At 38.3% G+C, this 17,172-nt stretch overlaps 1 protein-coding gene across 5 annotated transcripts in view; it reads left to right on the plus strand.

The window, feature by feature from the left end:
• LOC127427564 (eukaryotic translation initiation factor 4 gamma 3-like) overlaps positions 1–17,172 on the plus strand; it is a 94,191-nt gene that overhangs the window by 56,861 nt on the left and 20,158 nt on the right. For all 5 annotated transcript variants that reach the window (XM_051675198.1, XM_051675199.1, XM_051675200.1 and 2 more), the window contains 7 exons: positions 544–668; positions 2,510–2,629; positions 4,727–4,876; positions 5,398–5,595; positions 9,068–9,214; positions 9,729–9,965; positions 14,868–14,972. In XM_051675198.1, coding sequence (XP_051531158.1) covers positions 544–668; positions 2,510–2,629; positions 4,727–4,876; positions 5,398–5,595; positions 9,068–9,214; positions 9,729–9,965; positions 14,868–14,972 — 1,082 coding nt within the window. The remainder of the gene's footprint in view (positions 1–543; positions 669–2,509; positions 2,630–4,726; positions 4,877–5,397; positions 5,596–9,067; positions 9,215–9,728; positions 9,966–14,867; positions 14,973–17,172) is intronic.

Raw genomic sequence — 17,172 nt, forward strand, 5'->3', positions numbered from 1 at the left:
CAAACAAATGAATCCCAGGTTTGACATATTTCCTATTGAAACAAGAAGTTGGTATGGGACATTAAGGGCTTGTTCCTTTTTATAATTAGCCAGTAGCCAATTTAATTTGCATTATTGCCTTGAAACATGGTTTGCAAATTGATATTTTTAGTTGGTGACAGGGAAATGTCATTTCTAGGGAACATTATGTTGTACAAAAATTTGGGTATGCCTGTGAGTGCAAGGTGAGTCATTAATATTTTTGGTCTGTTTTCCTGGATGAGAAACCCTGTACTGTCTGCTAAAACTTATTTGGTTAAACAAAAGTTTTTTTTTGATTGCCTTTTAGTGGTTCACCTTCACATCCTGTAGATAGCCTCAACACTATCAGACATGGACTAAAACCACAAAACTCTTAATTTCTTGTTTGTTTGGTTTTTTTTACTTTGCAATTAAAAAAAAAAAAATTTGCAGATGTTTTCAGTGTATTATTCTTTTACACTGCATTATAAATTAGACAAACTTGTTTACTTACCTGACCTACAATTGCTGTTTTCATCTCAGGTCTTGTGCAATCTAATGGCAAGAAGCAGTATGACCGGGACTTTCTGTTGAGCTTTCAGTTCATGCCCGCCTGCGTGCAGAAGCCAGAGGGACTGCCTCAAATCAGTGATGTGGTGCTAGACAAGGTGTTTCTTTTAAGTTATTTTCTTACATTTGTCCATGTTTTACCTAAACTGTGTGTTGAATTTTGTCGTCAATGACATGAAGTCCAGTTATTAAAAATTAAAGGGATAGTTCACCCAAAAATGAAAAGTATCTCATCATTTACACACCCGTCATGCCATCCCTGATGTGTATGACTTTCTTTATTCTTCAGAACACAAATGAAGATTTTTAGAAGGATATCTCAGCTCTTTTGGTCCATACAAAGCAAGTAAATGGGTGCCAAAATTTAGAAGCTCCAAAAATCACATAAATCAGCATAAAAGTAATCCATACGACTCCAGTGCTTAAATCAATGTCTTCAGAAGCGATTTGATAGGTGTGGGTGAGAAACAGATCACTTTAACATTCTTCTTCTTGTGATTTTGGTGATTCACATTCTTCATGCAATACCGCCCCCTACTGGGCAGGGAGAAGAATTTCAACCAAAAAAGGACGTGAAATATTGATCTCTTTCTCACCCACACCTGTCATATTACTTAAGTTATGGATTAAAACACTGGAATCGTATGGAGTACTTTTATGATGCCTTTCTGTGATTTCTGGAGCTACAAATGTCTGATCAACATTCACTTGCATTGTGAGGACCTACAGAGCTGAAATATTCTTCTAAAAATCATAATTTGTGTTCAGCAGAAGAAAGAAAGTCATACATATCTGGGACGGCATGAAGGTGAGTAAATCATGAGAGAATTTTTCATTTTTGGGTGAACTATACCTTTAATTAAAATTTTCCCTTTTTAATTAATTAATGATTGGATTTGCATGCCAACATTTCCACTGATAAACAAGCAGTTAAAACAGGTTGCATACTGTAATTGTCTAAGCATTGCTATTAACCTAAAAAAATATATATATGGCTTACAAATGTACAGTGTGTAATCTTGATACCTGAATAATCAGGATTAATTTCCAACCCAGGGTGAAGTATAAGCAAAAAGATGTCCCAGGATTATATCAACCCAAGATGAGACAAAACTATCCTGGGCTAACATTTTTAAGTGTGCAAAGCCTATTCTTTGCTGACTTCCCTTAATAATTGCAAATACAGACTTAACATTTTCCTCTTGTGGTGGTTCAAACATACATACATTCAAAATACAGTAAGAAAAGTACCGTTTCACTGATTTCAAAACTTCAGCTGAGCCTGCACCATTCAGACATGAAACTCCCTTAGACGTCCTGTTTCCATTAAAATTGCATTACGGTTATGTCATTCTTGGCGGAGGGCATCACTTAGCCTAAAGAAGAAGCCCCTGTTTTATTCACAGTTTCAAACCCATCTTGTCTGTTGGATTGAGAATGTTCTGAAAATGGGTGAAATTTGTATTAAGAACGAGTTAGTAATTTTTTTACACTTTCTCAGTTTCTCCGAAAGAGACTTGTTTCTTTTGTCCTAAAAAATGACACTCTGCACTTTCAGTTTCCCATCTCAGTTTCTAACTTACATGTCACTTTGCATGTGTACTTCACATCTGTTTCTGGCTGTTCTGTTCTCTGTCCCTCAGTCTTAAGGTTGAAATGGAGCGGAAATTGATGAACATGTTGTTGATATAAAAACAATGAATATTGTTTTCCTTCAGCGCTGTAGGGCAAGGGAGAAGAGGGTTGCCAGTTTTGGTTCGGCTGATCTAAGACCGGTTTCTCTCAAAGATTGTGATTTGAAGATACAGATTGGAACAGGTTCTCCAAGAACAGGAGGGGCAGGAGATCTGCTGTTTCATTCATTACCGGTGTCTAGAGTTGCTGTTTGTTACAACGTCCCCTGCTGGTGGAGTTATTGAATGTACGGTTCTTTTTTCAGATGAATCCAAACAAGCTGCCGCTGAGATCGGTAGATCCCAGGCTGATTTCCAGGGGTCCCGATTTCACTCCCGCTTTTGCTGACTTCAGCAGGCAGATATCAGGAGGACGTGGAGCTCCAGTAAGTTAGACTTTGCCAATAATCAGCTTTAACACAAAAACCTTGAACCTATCACAAAGGCGTGATTAAACAATTTGGTAACAATTTTGGTAGATCTGGGTGAATCTCACGAAACCTGTCAAGAAATTAGATTTTAGCATATTGAAAATGAAGCCTATTTCTAAGACGATTAAGATATGTTTTGCACTGGGATATCATTTTCATGACAGTTAAGCACATTGCCCAGAATTCTCATTCTCATTACTGTAATGCAAAATATATATATATATATATATATATATATATATATATATATATATATATATATATACACACAGCTCTGGAAAAAATAAAGAGACCACTGCAAAATTATCAGTTTCTCTGGATTTACTATTTATAGGTATGTGTTTGAGTAAAATGAACATTTTTGTTTTATTCTATAAAGTACTGACAACATTTCTTCCAAATTCCAAATAAAAATATTGTCATTTAGAGCATTTATTTGCAGAAAAAGACAACTGGTCAAAATAACAAAAAGGATGCAGTGTTATCAGACCTCGAATAATGCAAAGAAAACAAGTTCATATTCATTTTTAAACAACACAATACTAATGTTTTAACTGAGGAAGAGTTCAGAAATCAATATTTGGTGGAATAACTCTGATTTTCAATCACAGCTTTCATGCGTCTTGGCTTGCTCTCTACCAGTCTCACACATTGCTGTTGGGCGATTTTTATGCCACTCCTGGTGCTAAAATTCAAGCAGCTCGGCTTTGTTTGATGGCTTGTGACCATCCATCTTCCTCTTGATCACATTCCAGAGGTTTTCAATGGGGTTCAGGTCTGGAGATTGGGCTGGCCATGACATGGTCTTGATCCGGTTTTCCTCCATCCACACCTTGATTGACCTGGCTGTGTGGCATGGAGTATTGTCCTGCTGGTGAAACCAATCCTCAGAGTTGGGGAACATTGTCAGAAGGAAGCATGTTTTCTTCCAGGATAACCTTGTATGTGGCTTGATTCATGCGTCCTTCACAAAGACGAATCTGCCCGATTCCAGCCTTGCTGAAGCATCCCCAGATCACCACCAATCCTCCACCTGGTCGTCTAATGTTTAGATGGAGACCTGGAGAGGCCTACAAGCCACAGTATCCTGCACCCACTGTGAAATTTGGTGGAGGATTGGTGATGATCTGGGGATGCTTCAGCAAGGCTGGAATCGGGCAGATTCGTCTTTGTGAAGGACGCAAGAATCAAGCCACATACATAGTTATCCTGGAAGAAAACTTGCTTCCTTATGCTTTGACAAGAAGATCAAGCCCAGTCTCCAGACCTGAACCCCATTGAAAACCTCTGGAATGTGATCAAGAGGAAGATGGATGTCACAAGCCATCAAACAAAGCCGAGCTGCTTGAATTTTAGCACCAGAAGGGCATAAAGTCACCCAGCAGCAATGTGAAAGACTGGAAGAGAGCATGCCAAGACGCATGAAAGCTGTGATTGAAAATCAGGGTTATTCCACCAAATATTGATTTCTGAACTCTTCCTAAGTTAAAACATTAGTATTGTGTTGTTTTAAAAATGAATATGAACTTGTTTTCTTTGCATTATTCGAGGTCTGATAACACTGCATCTTTTTTGTTATTTTGACCAGTTGTCATTTTCTGCAAATAAATGCTCTAAATGACAATATTTTTATTTGGAATTTGGGTGAAATGTTGTCAGTACTTAATAGAATAAAACAAAAATAATCATTTTACTCAAACACATACATATAAATAGTAAATCCAGAGAAACTGATAATTTTGCAGTGGTCTCCAGGGGCGTGTGTGTGTGTGTGTGTGTGTATAATTTAAATTGTAAAGTTTGTATGCATCATGGTAGTTCTTGTACAGCCTTGCAATTTATGCTGTTTAAAAAATAAAGATCAGTATATTACAGTAATTATGTACTGTCAAACTTCCTGTAAAAACTTTATATTATTTAAAACTTTATAATTGTAATGAACATTTGGGGTATAATGTGTTTCATTTTCATGGGAAACCTTAAACTGACTTTTCCGAAAGCTGTTGTTTTGCTCATATACAACATCGGGTTGCTTTCTCCCTGTGTCCAAAGCTTTTAAATGTGCGGCGGCTCCCACCTCGCAAGATCATAGTAAACGTTTCAGTTAATGATGAAGTCCAGCTCAAGAAGGCAGAGAACGCTTGGAAACCTGGGATGAAGAGAGAAGGGCTCACGGAAGACCCAGAGGCCCTAAAAACTCAGGTGTGGATTCCTGTTTGTACTGTATATTATTATCCTCAGACCACATGCATTTGAACCATTCACAATAAGGGAAGCGCTTAAGACATGCTTTCATATGTCAACACAACACTTCAATGTGCTGTATTTGTCTGTAGTTTTTTTGTTGTTGTTTTGAGTGCTGTTAAAGGAATAGTTCACCCAAAAATGGAAATTCTGTCCTCATTTACTCACCCTCATAAACTATATGACTTGCTTTCTTTGCGAAACACGAAAGGAAAGATTTTGAAGAAAATGGAACACGACACCGGCGCAACGGAGGCGTCGCAATGGGCACTTCCAGTGTAGACAGCATCATTGATTATAATGGGGTTCTATTGTTTACGATGCATCACGATGCGCCGCTCGTGTCTGGTGTAGACATGGAGTTACAGGATTGGAATGACATGAGGGTGAATAAATGATGACAGAATGTTCATTTTTGGGTGAACCATCCCTTTATCGGCCATGTGATGGTTGCATATGTTGCTTTTTTGGCACTTCAGGAGTTGTTCCGCAAAGTTCGTAGCATTTTGAACAAGCTCACACCCCAGATGTTCCATCAGCTGATGAAGCAGGTGACGGATCTCACGATCAACACAGAGGAGAGGCTCAAAGGAGTCATTGACCTTGTGTTTGAGAAGGCCATCGATGAGCCCAGCTTCTCTGTGGCTTACGCCAACATGTGTCGCTGCCTGGCCACGGTATGTTCTGTGCTTGTTGAAATTTTGTTTTGGGGTTAATTATGAATGCAGACTAAAAACTCTTTGCTTTCTGGGATTTTAGCATTTGTCTTTCTGTCTCTTTTCTTTAGACATTGCATTATGCAGTCCCTCCAGGATTTTGTGATCGCAAAAATTTATCCAATTCAAGCACTCTTTGCATTATTTGCGGTAGCTTGCAATTTTGTAAAATTTCCGCCATATTTCTGTATAAACCGTGAATCTATCAGATTTCTCCATGTTTGACAGTGGCAAAACAAATGCTTAAAAAGCTTGACACAGTCCAGACATCTCCAGCTGCTCAGCCGCCATTCTATCATCTTCACATAGGGTTGCCAGCTGTCCCATATTAGCCGGGACGTCCTGTATTTTGGCTGAAATGACAGCGTCCCATACGGGATGCCTAGTGTTCTGTATTGTAGAGCCTAGACGCTCGAGGGGGGATCCTATTGCGTTCACTATCAAAATCCTTGTCTTAACTTTCGCGGGACCACAGAAGGCATGCGCACATCACAGCTAGCATTTAATCTTCAAGCGCTCTTGAGGAGCTGCTCTGAGTGCGGTGCGCTGTGCTGATCGATGACATTCAGAGTTAATTTTTTGTGCTCTCATATTGCACTGTTGCACCGAACAATGAGACAAAACATGGCGTACTTCATGTCATATATTCGCTTAAAATTTGTCAAATGTGATTAGAATTTAATATGCTCAGTGGTCAAATAATCATGGGTAGATTAAATGATTGCTATCAGGCCATGTAATGATTGAAACAGGTCTAATAATTAATATATTGGTATTTTTATTTTACAGTTTTATTATAGGTCTACTATTTTAACCAGAGACTAAAAACGATATGTTTTTCATTTTGGTTAATTCTGAGCAGAAACAGTATTTTTTCGTTCCGGTTCCGGCGTACCTCAGCCTCCTTTACAAATGGTATCTGGTTAGAATGAAATGTAAATGTTTTTTAAAATGATAGTACTCTGTGCTAAGGGTGGGTGATATTACAGTTGCAGTGTTTACAGATCTCGCATGAGAAACAAGGCACCTGTTTTGGAAAAACAAGCTCAAAATAAGGGACTTGCCTCACCAAAAATAAGCGATTACATTTTTTCCTTTGTGGAGGAATTGTCAGGACAGAAATCATAACAAATGATGCAAAGTATACAGTAGCCTATATAAAGTAACATCTTTTCAATAAATGTATTCTTAATATTAAATATATCCCCAAAAATATATAAAATATTTCATATATTTAGTTGGCCACCTAAAAACATTTAATAGCCTAAATCTCTCTCTCTCTCCTGCATGCACGCACACACTGCATGGGAGCGTTTGGACTAAATGTCACTTTAATTTTGCTGGCCAAATTATTTACCTTTTTAACATTGGTTAAACTAGCGGTGTTCTTCAGAATCAAAGCGCATACTTTTAGTTCTGCTAAAAAGAGAGAAGCCTATTTCTTTGCTGGCAGCAGGAAGTGGTGTAATTCTGAAAATGTACTGTGATAAACCCTTTGGTGTTTGGTTTCATGAAAAAATAAAGATCCGAAACAAAATTAATAGGTTATTAACCGGATACCAGCATTTAAAAGTAATGTTTCACTCCGGAACAATTGATAGGGATTTCGTTCCTGTTTTCGTTCCTTGAACCATTTTTAGTCTATGATTTTAACCATACCAAAGATTACTTGCATTGTCTGAGGAAGAAAATGTAATATAAAAAATTAAGGGTCTTCCATTGAACTTGGATTATAAGCATTATCATGGGTTTCACCTTTTAAATGTATGGTATTTTTGTATAATTGTTTTCTTGCTTACTGCATAATAATTTTTTAAGCACTAAAATATTTACAGGTAATTGCACATATACTGTCATTGTACAGTAAACAATGATTTAAAAAAATAATAATTTTTACTTTTCACTGTAAAACAGCACAAAAAAACACCACAAATGGTATCACAAGTTTTGAGAAAAGCAAATTCAGTCGTTTTGGGTGGCAGCAATCAAGAAAAAGTGCTGCAAAATCCTGGTGGAACTGATTGTGTTGCCTTGTATTAGAATGACAAATTTCAACATTTACTTGTAACCAATGTACCTTTTTTCTATTTCCATATAAAGTACAGACTGGGCTGTCAGTTGAAAAAATTTGCAATCACGATTATTTATGTTAATGCATTCAGTTAAAAAAAAATAGGCCTATGGGTGTTCATCAGTTTGTGTGGATGAGGCTCATAATGTTGATTTGTGTAACAGCACTTTTAAAGGAGCACTCAGTAATTTTTACCCTCAAATAAAAAGTTTTACTTCTAAAGAAATGAATAGTAATTTTGAAACGTATGTATAAAATCATTACCACTCATGTGAGATAAAGAGTTCAGTCATATCAGTAACCTTATAAAAGCTCTTTTATTCAACATGGAGCAGGGGTGCCTCATGGGGGCAGCCATGTTAGTATCACTTGACCAGCTGAATACTACTCTCTTAATCTCAGTAACTGCCCTGTTATTTGACACTTTCACTCATTGCTTAAATTAATCTTGGCTTACTATGCATTGTGAATTTCTGCAATGGCATTTGTAACTGAAAACTACTGTGTTTGAATGATGCAACATTCAGGCCACTAGGTGTCAGTGTAAGCCATACTTCGACATACTTCCAAAAAAATACTGAATGTACCTTTAGCCTGTCTTATTCATGCAAAAGGCTACAACAGATCCTATATTTCTCAAACTGCATCAAAACATGGGAAATGCAAACACGGTACTCGATCCTTCGATAAACAAAATTTCCACACTTCATAGATGTATAGGCATGAACCGCCCACTTATACTGGAAGGTGCAATCACAATGTGTTGTGCATTCTGAGAGGCTATTCTGCTTACTACAATTGTACAGAATGGTTATCTGAGATACCGTACCCTTTCTGTCAGCTCGAACCAGTCTGGCCATTCTCTGTTGACCTCTCTCATCAACAAGGTGTTTCCACCCACAGAACTGCCACTCACTGGATGTTTTTTGTTTTTGGCACCATGCTGAGTAAATTCTAGAGACTGTTGTGTGTAAAAATCCCAGGAGATCAGCAGTTACAGAAATACTCAAACCAGCCTGTCTGGCACCAACAATCATGCCACAGTCCAAATCACTGAGATCACATTTTTCCCCATTCTGATGGTTGATGTGAACATTAACTGAAGCTCCTGACCTGTATCTGCATGATTCCATGCATTGCACTGCTGCCTCAAAATTCTACCAGGGCTGGAACTAGGATGTGTTCCTTGGTGGGGCACTTGTATGTTTAGGGGGGGCAACATTGATTATTTCGCTGCAGGTTTGGACAGGGGCATCAGAAGTTTTTGGGGGGGCTTGAGGCAAATCTTAGACCTGGCCATGGTTTCATGGTGTCAAAGTTTAAAGTCATGCTCATATATTTTCTCTTTTTATCTCACTGTAGTTAAAGGTGCCCACAACAGACAAACCCAATACAACGGTAAACTTCCGGAAGCTGCTACTGAACCGGTGTCAAAAGGAATTTGAGAGGGACAAAGTGGATGATGTTGTATTGGAGAGGAAACAAAAGGAGCTGGACTCTGCCACATCAGTAATGATTAAGTTCTATAATGATTATGAGGTTCAAGTTTGATTTTAGCCTTTTTGTTAGTCCTATTCTCAAGATATTTTGTGAACCGTATATGATTAACATACTCTTGAGGTTTGCAGTTACCATTTAAAGCCAATGTGTGCCATTTTTTCGCTGTTAAAATTCTTGTATCCCAGCTTAATATGCAGAACAACTGTAAAGAAGCCATCTGTTGGTTGATTTCACCTAAAAGTGTAACACTGTGTCTCTGTGGTGCTATAAAAACATTCCTTTGTTTATTTGAGCAAGCAGCATTGCTCGACAATTGTCTGAGTTTGAGGTGGGATTTTTCCATAAGCTGTTTGACAACAGTGATTATTTTTCCAACTCTGTTTGGTGGCACTAGTGGCGTAGAAATGACACACTTCAGCTTTAATTCAGTTTAAATTTAATTCAGTTTCTCAACAGGCCTTAGTATATCTAATGAGGTTATTGGAAGAATTAATATAAAATGTGATGGAACTCTTTCTCGAAGCCCACAGAAAGGGAAAGACTTCAAGAGGAGTTGGAGGAGACGAAGGACAAGGCCCGCCGTCGCTCTACAGGAAATATCAAATTCATCGGCGAGCTGTTCAAGCTCAAAATGTTGACAGAGCCCATCATGCATGACTGTGTGGTCAAGCTGCTAAAAAACCATGACGATGAGAGCTTAGAATGTCTATGCAGACTCCTCACCACCATCGGTAAAGACCTCGACTTTGAGAAAGCCAAGGTAACTCACCTTTCTTTCAGTTGTTATTACATATTCTGGAGCCTTATTGATTCATGTTTCATAAGATCAATGATGAAAAACCTGCGTTTTAGCCCAGTAGACATATTTGAAAAGTCCCTACGTATATTCAAGGTTGAATTTGAGTTTTTTTGGTATTTTATTGTGATGTAATATGGCAATGATGGAGACGCAAGTAGCCAGACTTTTGACAATCAGCATAGAGTCTGGTCCACTTTGCAGTGGGCCATGAACTGCCCACTTATAAAGGAAGGTGCTATCTGAATGGCATATAATGGGACCAAACGTACAGTAGTTTGTTATATTTACATGATGTTTAAGGGATGGCAATTTCTGACATCAGATACAACCCTAAGAGCAAAGTGGAATTTACATTTTCTCGCTAGTACTAAGTATCTCAAAAAAAGCTCTTGAATATCTTTCAACGATTCAATGCTATGAACCTCAAACAACAATAAAAACAAAAACAGAACAAAAATACCCGGACTCAGTTATTATTATTCTTGGGGATTTTAACAAAGCAAACCTCACACGTGAACTGCCCAAATACGAACAGCACATTACATGCCTAACCAGAAACAGAAATATACTGGATCACTGCTACACAACAATAAAGGATGCATATCGCTCTGTTCCTAGAGCAGCTTTGGGAATATCTGATCACTGTCTGGTTCATCTTCTTCCGACCTACAGACAGAAATTAAAATCTGCTAAACCTGTATTAAGGACTGTAAAGAGATGGACCAACGAAGCAGAGCTGGAACTACAAGCCTGCTTTGACTGCACTGACTGGAGTGTTTATGAGGCTGCAGACACCAATCTGGATGAGCTCACAGATACTGTTACATCATATATCAGTTTTTGTGAGGATTTGTGCATTCCTACTAGGACTTATTTAACATTTAACAATGACAAACCATGGTTTACAGTGGAACTCAGGCAGCTTCGTCAGGCCAAAGAGGATGCTTACAGAGTTGGGGATAAAGTCTTGTACAATCAGGCCAGGAACACACTGAATAAGGGAATCAGAGTGGCTAAAAGAAGATAACAGCTAACGACCCTGCATTAGTGTGGAGTGGCATGAAACAACTTACGAATTACAGGACTCCTGCCCCCAACCCTCTAGGCAACCAACAACTGGCTGACAACCTGAATGTGTTCTACTGTAGATTTGAAAGGCCCAATCTCACACCCCACACCCACTCTGACCTTCACTTCACACAAACACCAACACCTCCTGCAACCCCCCTCCTCCGCCCTCCTGCTACTCAGCCTGCACTTAAGATTTGTGAAGATGATGTAAGCCACGTCTTTTGACAACAAAGTATAAGGAAAGCACAGGGCCCAGATGGCGTTTCACCTGCATGTCTTAGATCATGTGCTAACCAGCTGGCCCCCATCTTCACACAGATCTTCAATAGATCACTGGAGCAGTGTGAAGTCCCATGCTGCTTCAAACGTTCCACTATCATCCCCACCCCAAAGAAACCAAAAATCACATGACTTAATGACTACAGACCTGTCGCCCTGACGTCAGTGGTCATGAAATCATTTGAGAGACTGGTGTTGGCCCACCTGAAGGACATCACTGGACCCTTTCTAGATCCCCTTCAATTTGCTTATCGAGCAAACAGGTCTGTGGATGATGCAGTCAAGATGGGATTGCATCATATCCTGCAACATCTGGACAGACCAGGGACATATCAAGGATCCTTTTTGTGGACTTCAGTTCGGCTTTCAACACCATCATCCCAGCTATACTCCAGGATAAATTACACCAACTCTCTGTTCCCATGTCTATCTGTCAGTGGATTACCAGCTTTCTGACGGACAGGCAGCAGCTTGTGAGACATGGGAAACTCACTTTCAGCACCTGTACAATCAGCACTGGTGCCCCCCGTCATGTGTGCTCTCCCCACTACTCTTCTCCCTCTACACCAATGACTGCATCGCCAAGGACCCCTCTGTCAAGCTCCTGAAGTTTGCAGATGACACCACTGTCATCGGCCTCATCCGAGATGACGATGAGTCTGCATACAGAAGGGAGGTTAAACAGCTGGCTGTGTGGTGCAGTCAAAACAACCTTGAGGTGAACACACTCAAAACGGTGGAGATGATAGTGGACTTTAGGAGGAACACCCCAACACTGACCCCCCCTCACCATTCTAAACAGCACTGTGGCAGCAGTGGAGTCATTCAGGTTCCTGGGCACTACCATCTCACAGGACCTGAAGTGGGAGACCCACATTGACTCCATTGTGAAAAAGGCCCAGCAGAGGTTGTACTTCCTTCGCCAGCTGAGGAAATTCAACCTGCCACAGGCGCTGCTGATACAGTTCTACTCAGCAGTCATTGAGTCTGTCCTCTGCACTTCACTAACTGTCTGGTTTAGTTCAGCTACGAAATCAGACATCAGAAGACTCCAAAGGACAGTTCGGACTACTGAGAGGATTATTGCCCCCTGCACACCCTTCAAGAACTATACACTTCCAGAGTGAGGAAAAAGGCTGGAAAAATCACTCTGGGACCCACTCACCCTGCCCATTACCTTTTTGAACTGTTGCCTTCTGGCCGACGCTTCAGAGCTCTGAGCACCAGAACCGTCAGGCACAGGAACTGTTTTTTCCCTCAGGCTATCCATCTCATGAACAGTTAAACTGACCCATTGAGCAATAACTATGTGCAATACACAGTTTAGTCTTTCTTATATTTATCCAACACATCCAACCTCTTCTGCCATTTCATTCCTCTGGGAAAAAAAATACAACATTTGCACTGTACATAACAGATTTGTATTTACACTGTACATAACAGATTGTATTAGATTTGCACTACCCGTGTGTATGTATATGTGTGTCTGTATGTATGTGTATAATTATTTTTTATTTTGTATTATTATCTATGTCTTGCTGCTGTTTTTGTATGGTTGTACACTGGAAGCTCCTGTCACCAAGACAAATTCCTTGTATGTGTAAGCATACTTGTCAATAAAGCTCATTCTGATTCTGAAACTTCGGCAAATCTAGTGTCAAGTTCCTGCTTGGAAAACTCGTTGAAGCCACCTGGGAACTTTGTTTCCTGGCAGACTTTCTTTTTTTTTTTTTTTTTCACTTTGGGTGTTGCGTAAAGCCAGGCATCAGATTGAAGCTTGCTGTTTTGCGAAGGCTCATGCCATTTCTGTGTACAATATGCATCAGACTGTCTGTGAACTGGTCTGTGGGTGTGCCATCTAAGGACTAAAACTATATTATGGTTGGAGTTATATTTTGCATGAGGGACACCCAAAAGCTGTGACAAATTTTTCAATGAATGTAAAGTAGCCAGATAATTACTGTTGCTTGGCTCGCACACATTAAATTACATACTGTTTTAAAAGTTTTAAAATAATTTAACTTTAAAGCTCAAATAATACACAACTTTAAACAGAAGAATTCATTTAAGTGTTTTATTAAATTATAAGCTTCACATTTCTGCCTTTAAAATTGGCCCCATTCTCTTCCGTTGTAAGTACCTCACTGTAACCTTAATTTTTGCTTTTTTAAATAAAAGGTGGAACAAGTGGAAAGTAATTTTTGTGAAGGGATGAGTCAAAATAAATTTTTCACTAGTGCTGTCGATGGAGCTTAACACAGAATATTCCTTTAACATATATTCTGTTTAATCCTTTATTCCATAGGTTTATGTCCTCCACAGCAATAAAGAATGTTCCTGTAAATGAATAAACTACAACACATGGACATTCTCCTGTACAGTACTGATGTACGCCCTTGCCATTTATTATGCAACATTTTTTTTTAGTAATTCTGCGTAGTATTTTAATTCATGAAGTTATTTAAGTCTTTAATTCTCTTTCATATCAGTGACCCAAAATTCGGGTTAAAACAGGCATATGTGAGCTGTCATATTTGGATTTCTAGAAACTGAAATATTTAGCTAAATTTGGTACAGGCGTTTACATGATGCATACATAATTGAAAAATGACAAAATTCTGATTTATATTGGGAATTTTCTTGCAGATGTAATTGCAGACATTAATACTGAAGATTATTTAAATTGACTATCTTTTTTTTTTTTTTTTTTTGCCATTTTAGAGAACTGGAATTGAGAATATAAAAATTTGATTTTGCAACACAGTGGAATGAGAAATAAACAATGAGGGGCAGGGGTGTGGGGTGAAAATGTTCTGAAAGCTTTGTACACACACACTGTCTAAATGCTTTCCAGCTGGGCCCAACAGACGGCCATAAAGCTTGGAGCTAAGTGTTAAGCAAGAGGGTAAATGAAAATGTTTTCTGTATCTATCTTTTCCCTCTGTCTGACCTTGTAGCAGCAGCTCCAGGCATCTTTCAGCTCACAGGGAGTCAGATAGGAAGTAGGTTCTGCCTTTGACCTTGTTCATTTAGGATCTGAGTGCAGTTCTTGGCCTCAAAACATTATTTTTAGGTTTACTTTTTTTTTTATTTTCTTAAAACTCCTAGATTATGGATAGATATAGACAGGAAGGTCTGATACATCGGTCTACCTCTAATTTAGAGACAATAATTTTTCAAAGAAGCAAAAGAGTTTTGATAGAGAAGGGCCATAAAAAAGTACTTTGAAATTGACCTATAAAGGCAAAATGCAGTAACTACACATTTTGTCAAAACTGAGCTATGACTGGAATTTGATTTCAGTCTATGATCTCTCCTTTGACAGGCATGTTTGGCTTAACTGTTCTCAGAGTCAGAGAAATGGACTGTGAAATTTTGTAATCCACTGTTTGACTGGAAAGTCAAATAAGTTTGAAGCCATTTTTCCCAGTTTCAGTGTTACAGTTACTGCGTTTCACCTTTTAGAGGATAATATAGTGAACTGATGTGCCTCTGCTCTTTGTCCTTGAATAGCCTCGTATGGATCAGTACTTCAACCAGATGGAGAAAATTGTGAAAGAGCGCAAGACATCATCACGGATACGGTTCATGCTACAAGATGTGATAGATCTGAGACTGGTGAGTGCCGTGAGGGATTGTGATTGTGTTTGTTTGTTTGCTTGTGTTTACAGTACTGAAAACCATTGCCAAAATTTTAACACCTGGTTTTGTTACAAGAGAAAAGCTAAAACATCTGTATACTTTGCTCTCACAGTTGTTATGTAACTAAACGAAGACTTATCTAATTATAATCTATATTACTTTACAAGGCATTTGACCCATGACCAAACAACATCATTGCATCCAAACTAGGGCTGTCAATTTAATGTCTTAATTCAGTGTGATTCATTATATAAAAATAAAGCATTAAACGAGTGAATGTAATTGTAATTAGGAATATTCCTACCATTGGAGCCATTCAAGCTTGAAGTACCACCTGTTTTCAGCAGGGGGCAGTAAGTGAAACTCCAGAGAACAAACCAAACATAAATTTGCTTGACATTAGCGACAGCATAAGATTAGAAAGCGTTCTTGCATTCAAACAAAGCAGTTCAGAATGCTGGGATTTCAAGATGTTTTTCTAAGTTTCAAACTAAGTTTAAATTGACACAGGGCCTAAAAACGGGTGTTTATGACGCAACCAAAGTTAGATGCTCCAAAAGCATCTGTCTGACGCATGTGTACATTGATGCGTCCTTAGAAAAGCCCTTCTAATAAATCTATCTTGTACAGATTGATGAATTCAATTGCAGGATGGATTGCTGTGGACTGTAGGCCAATGATAGGCTTATGTTCAATAATATGGAAATAATATATTGCCTTGTAAAGCCACTTTAATTATCTTAATTATATTTATAATTATTAAAATACCAACTATTTAGAATTATTTAATCATTATATACAGTATTGAATTATTGTTTTGGTGAGGGCTTTTCTCAGCAAATACTTATATATGTGATTGATCGGCATATCATATAATTAATTCGATTAAAAAATTAAATAGTTTGACATCCCTAATCATATAATTACTCTTGTTTGTTTGAGCAGCCAAGCATGCCAACATCTGGCTTAACCAATGGCGTGGGTTTGGGTGGAAATATCTATTTTCTCAAACAATGCATATGGGGGAATCTTTATGATTTCTTTCATTATATTATATTTGGAATTTTATTTATTTACAAATTTGCACACAAAAATACATTATATTATATTATATTATATTATATATATACTCCAAAAAAAGGACATTCTCTATTTTCCAGCAGTACACTGATCCTAGATCACTCATAAAGTGTGGCACCCTTGGTAAATATGAGCAAATAAGGCTGTGAAAAAAAAACTGCATTGTTTATGCTTTTGATCTTTCATTCAAAAGATTTACAAAAATCTAACCTTTAATTGAAGTAAAACAATTGAAAGAGGGGAAATATGTCATTATTAAATAAATATTTTTCTCCAAAACATGTTGGCCACAATTATTGGCACCCCTAGAAATTCTTATGAGTAAAATATATCTGAAGTATATTCCCATTCGTATTTTACATTTTTTTAGTACACCTGGGTGACTAGGAACATGAAATTCTTCAGCAATGACTTCCTGTTTCACAGGGGTATAAATATGAGGTAACACACAGGCCAAATTCCCTTAATCATCAATCACAGTTAGACTAAAGAATATAGTTATGATGTGCAGCAAAAGGTTGCTGAGCTTCTCAAAATGGGAAGTGGCTATAAGAAGATGGCCAAAGCATTGGAAATGCCCATTTCCACCATCAGGGCAATAATTAACAAGTTCCAATCAACTTGAGACCTTAAGAATCAGCCTGGAAAAGGACGTGTGTCTATATTGTCTCCATGTTCAAATGGCCAAAGAATCTCCAAGGATCACAGCTGGAGAATTGCAGAAATTAGTTGGGTCTTGGGGTCAGAAAGTCAAAAAAAAAAAAAAAAATCAGACATCACCTACATCACACATTGTTTGGGAGGGTTTCAAGAAATAAAAAGCCTCTGCCCTCATCCAACAACAAACTCAAGCATCTTCAGTTTGCCAGACACTACTGGAACTTCAAATGCAACTGGGTTTTTATGGTTAGATTAAACCAAAAAAAGAGCTTTTTGGCAGCAAACAATAGAGATGGGTTTGGCACCCACAGAGATGAAGTACCCATTGCCCATGGTTAAATGTGGTGCTGGATCTTTAATGTTGTGGGGCTGTTTTTCTGCCAGAGGTTCTGGACATCTTGTTCGGATACATGGCATCATGGACTCTATCAAATAC

This window comes from Myxocyprinus asiaticus, chromosome 37 (assembly GCF_019703515.2).
Source record: "Myxocyprinus asiaticus isolate MX2 ecotype Aquarium Trade chromosome 37, UBuf_Myxa_2, whole genome shotgun sequence".
NCBI lineage: Eukaryota > Metazoa > Chordata > Actinopteri > Cypriniformes > Catostomidae > Myxocyprinus > Myxocyprinus asiaticus.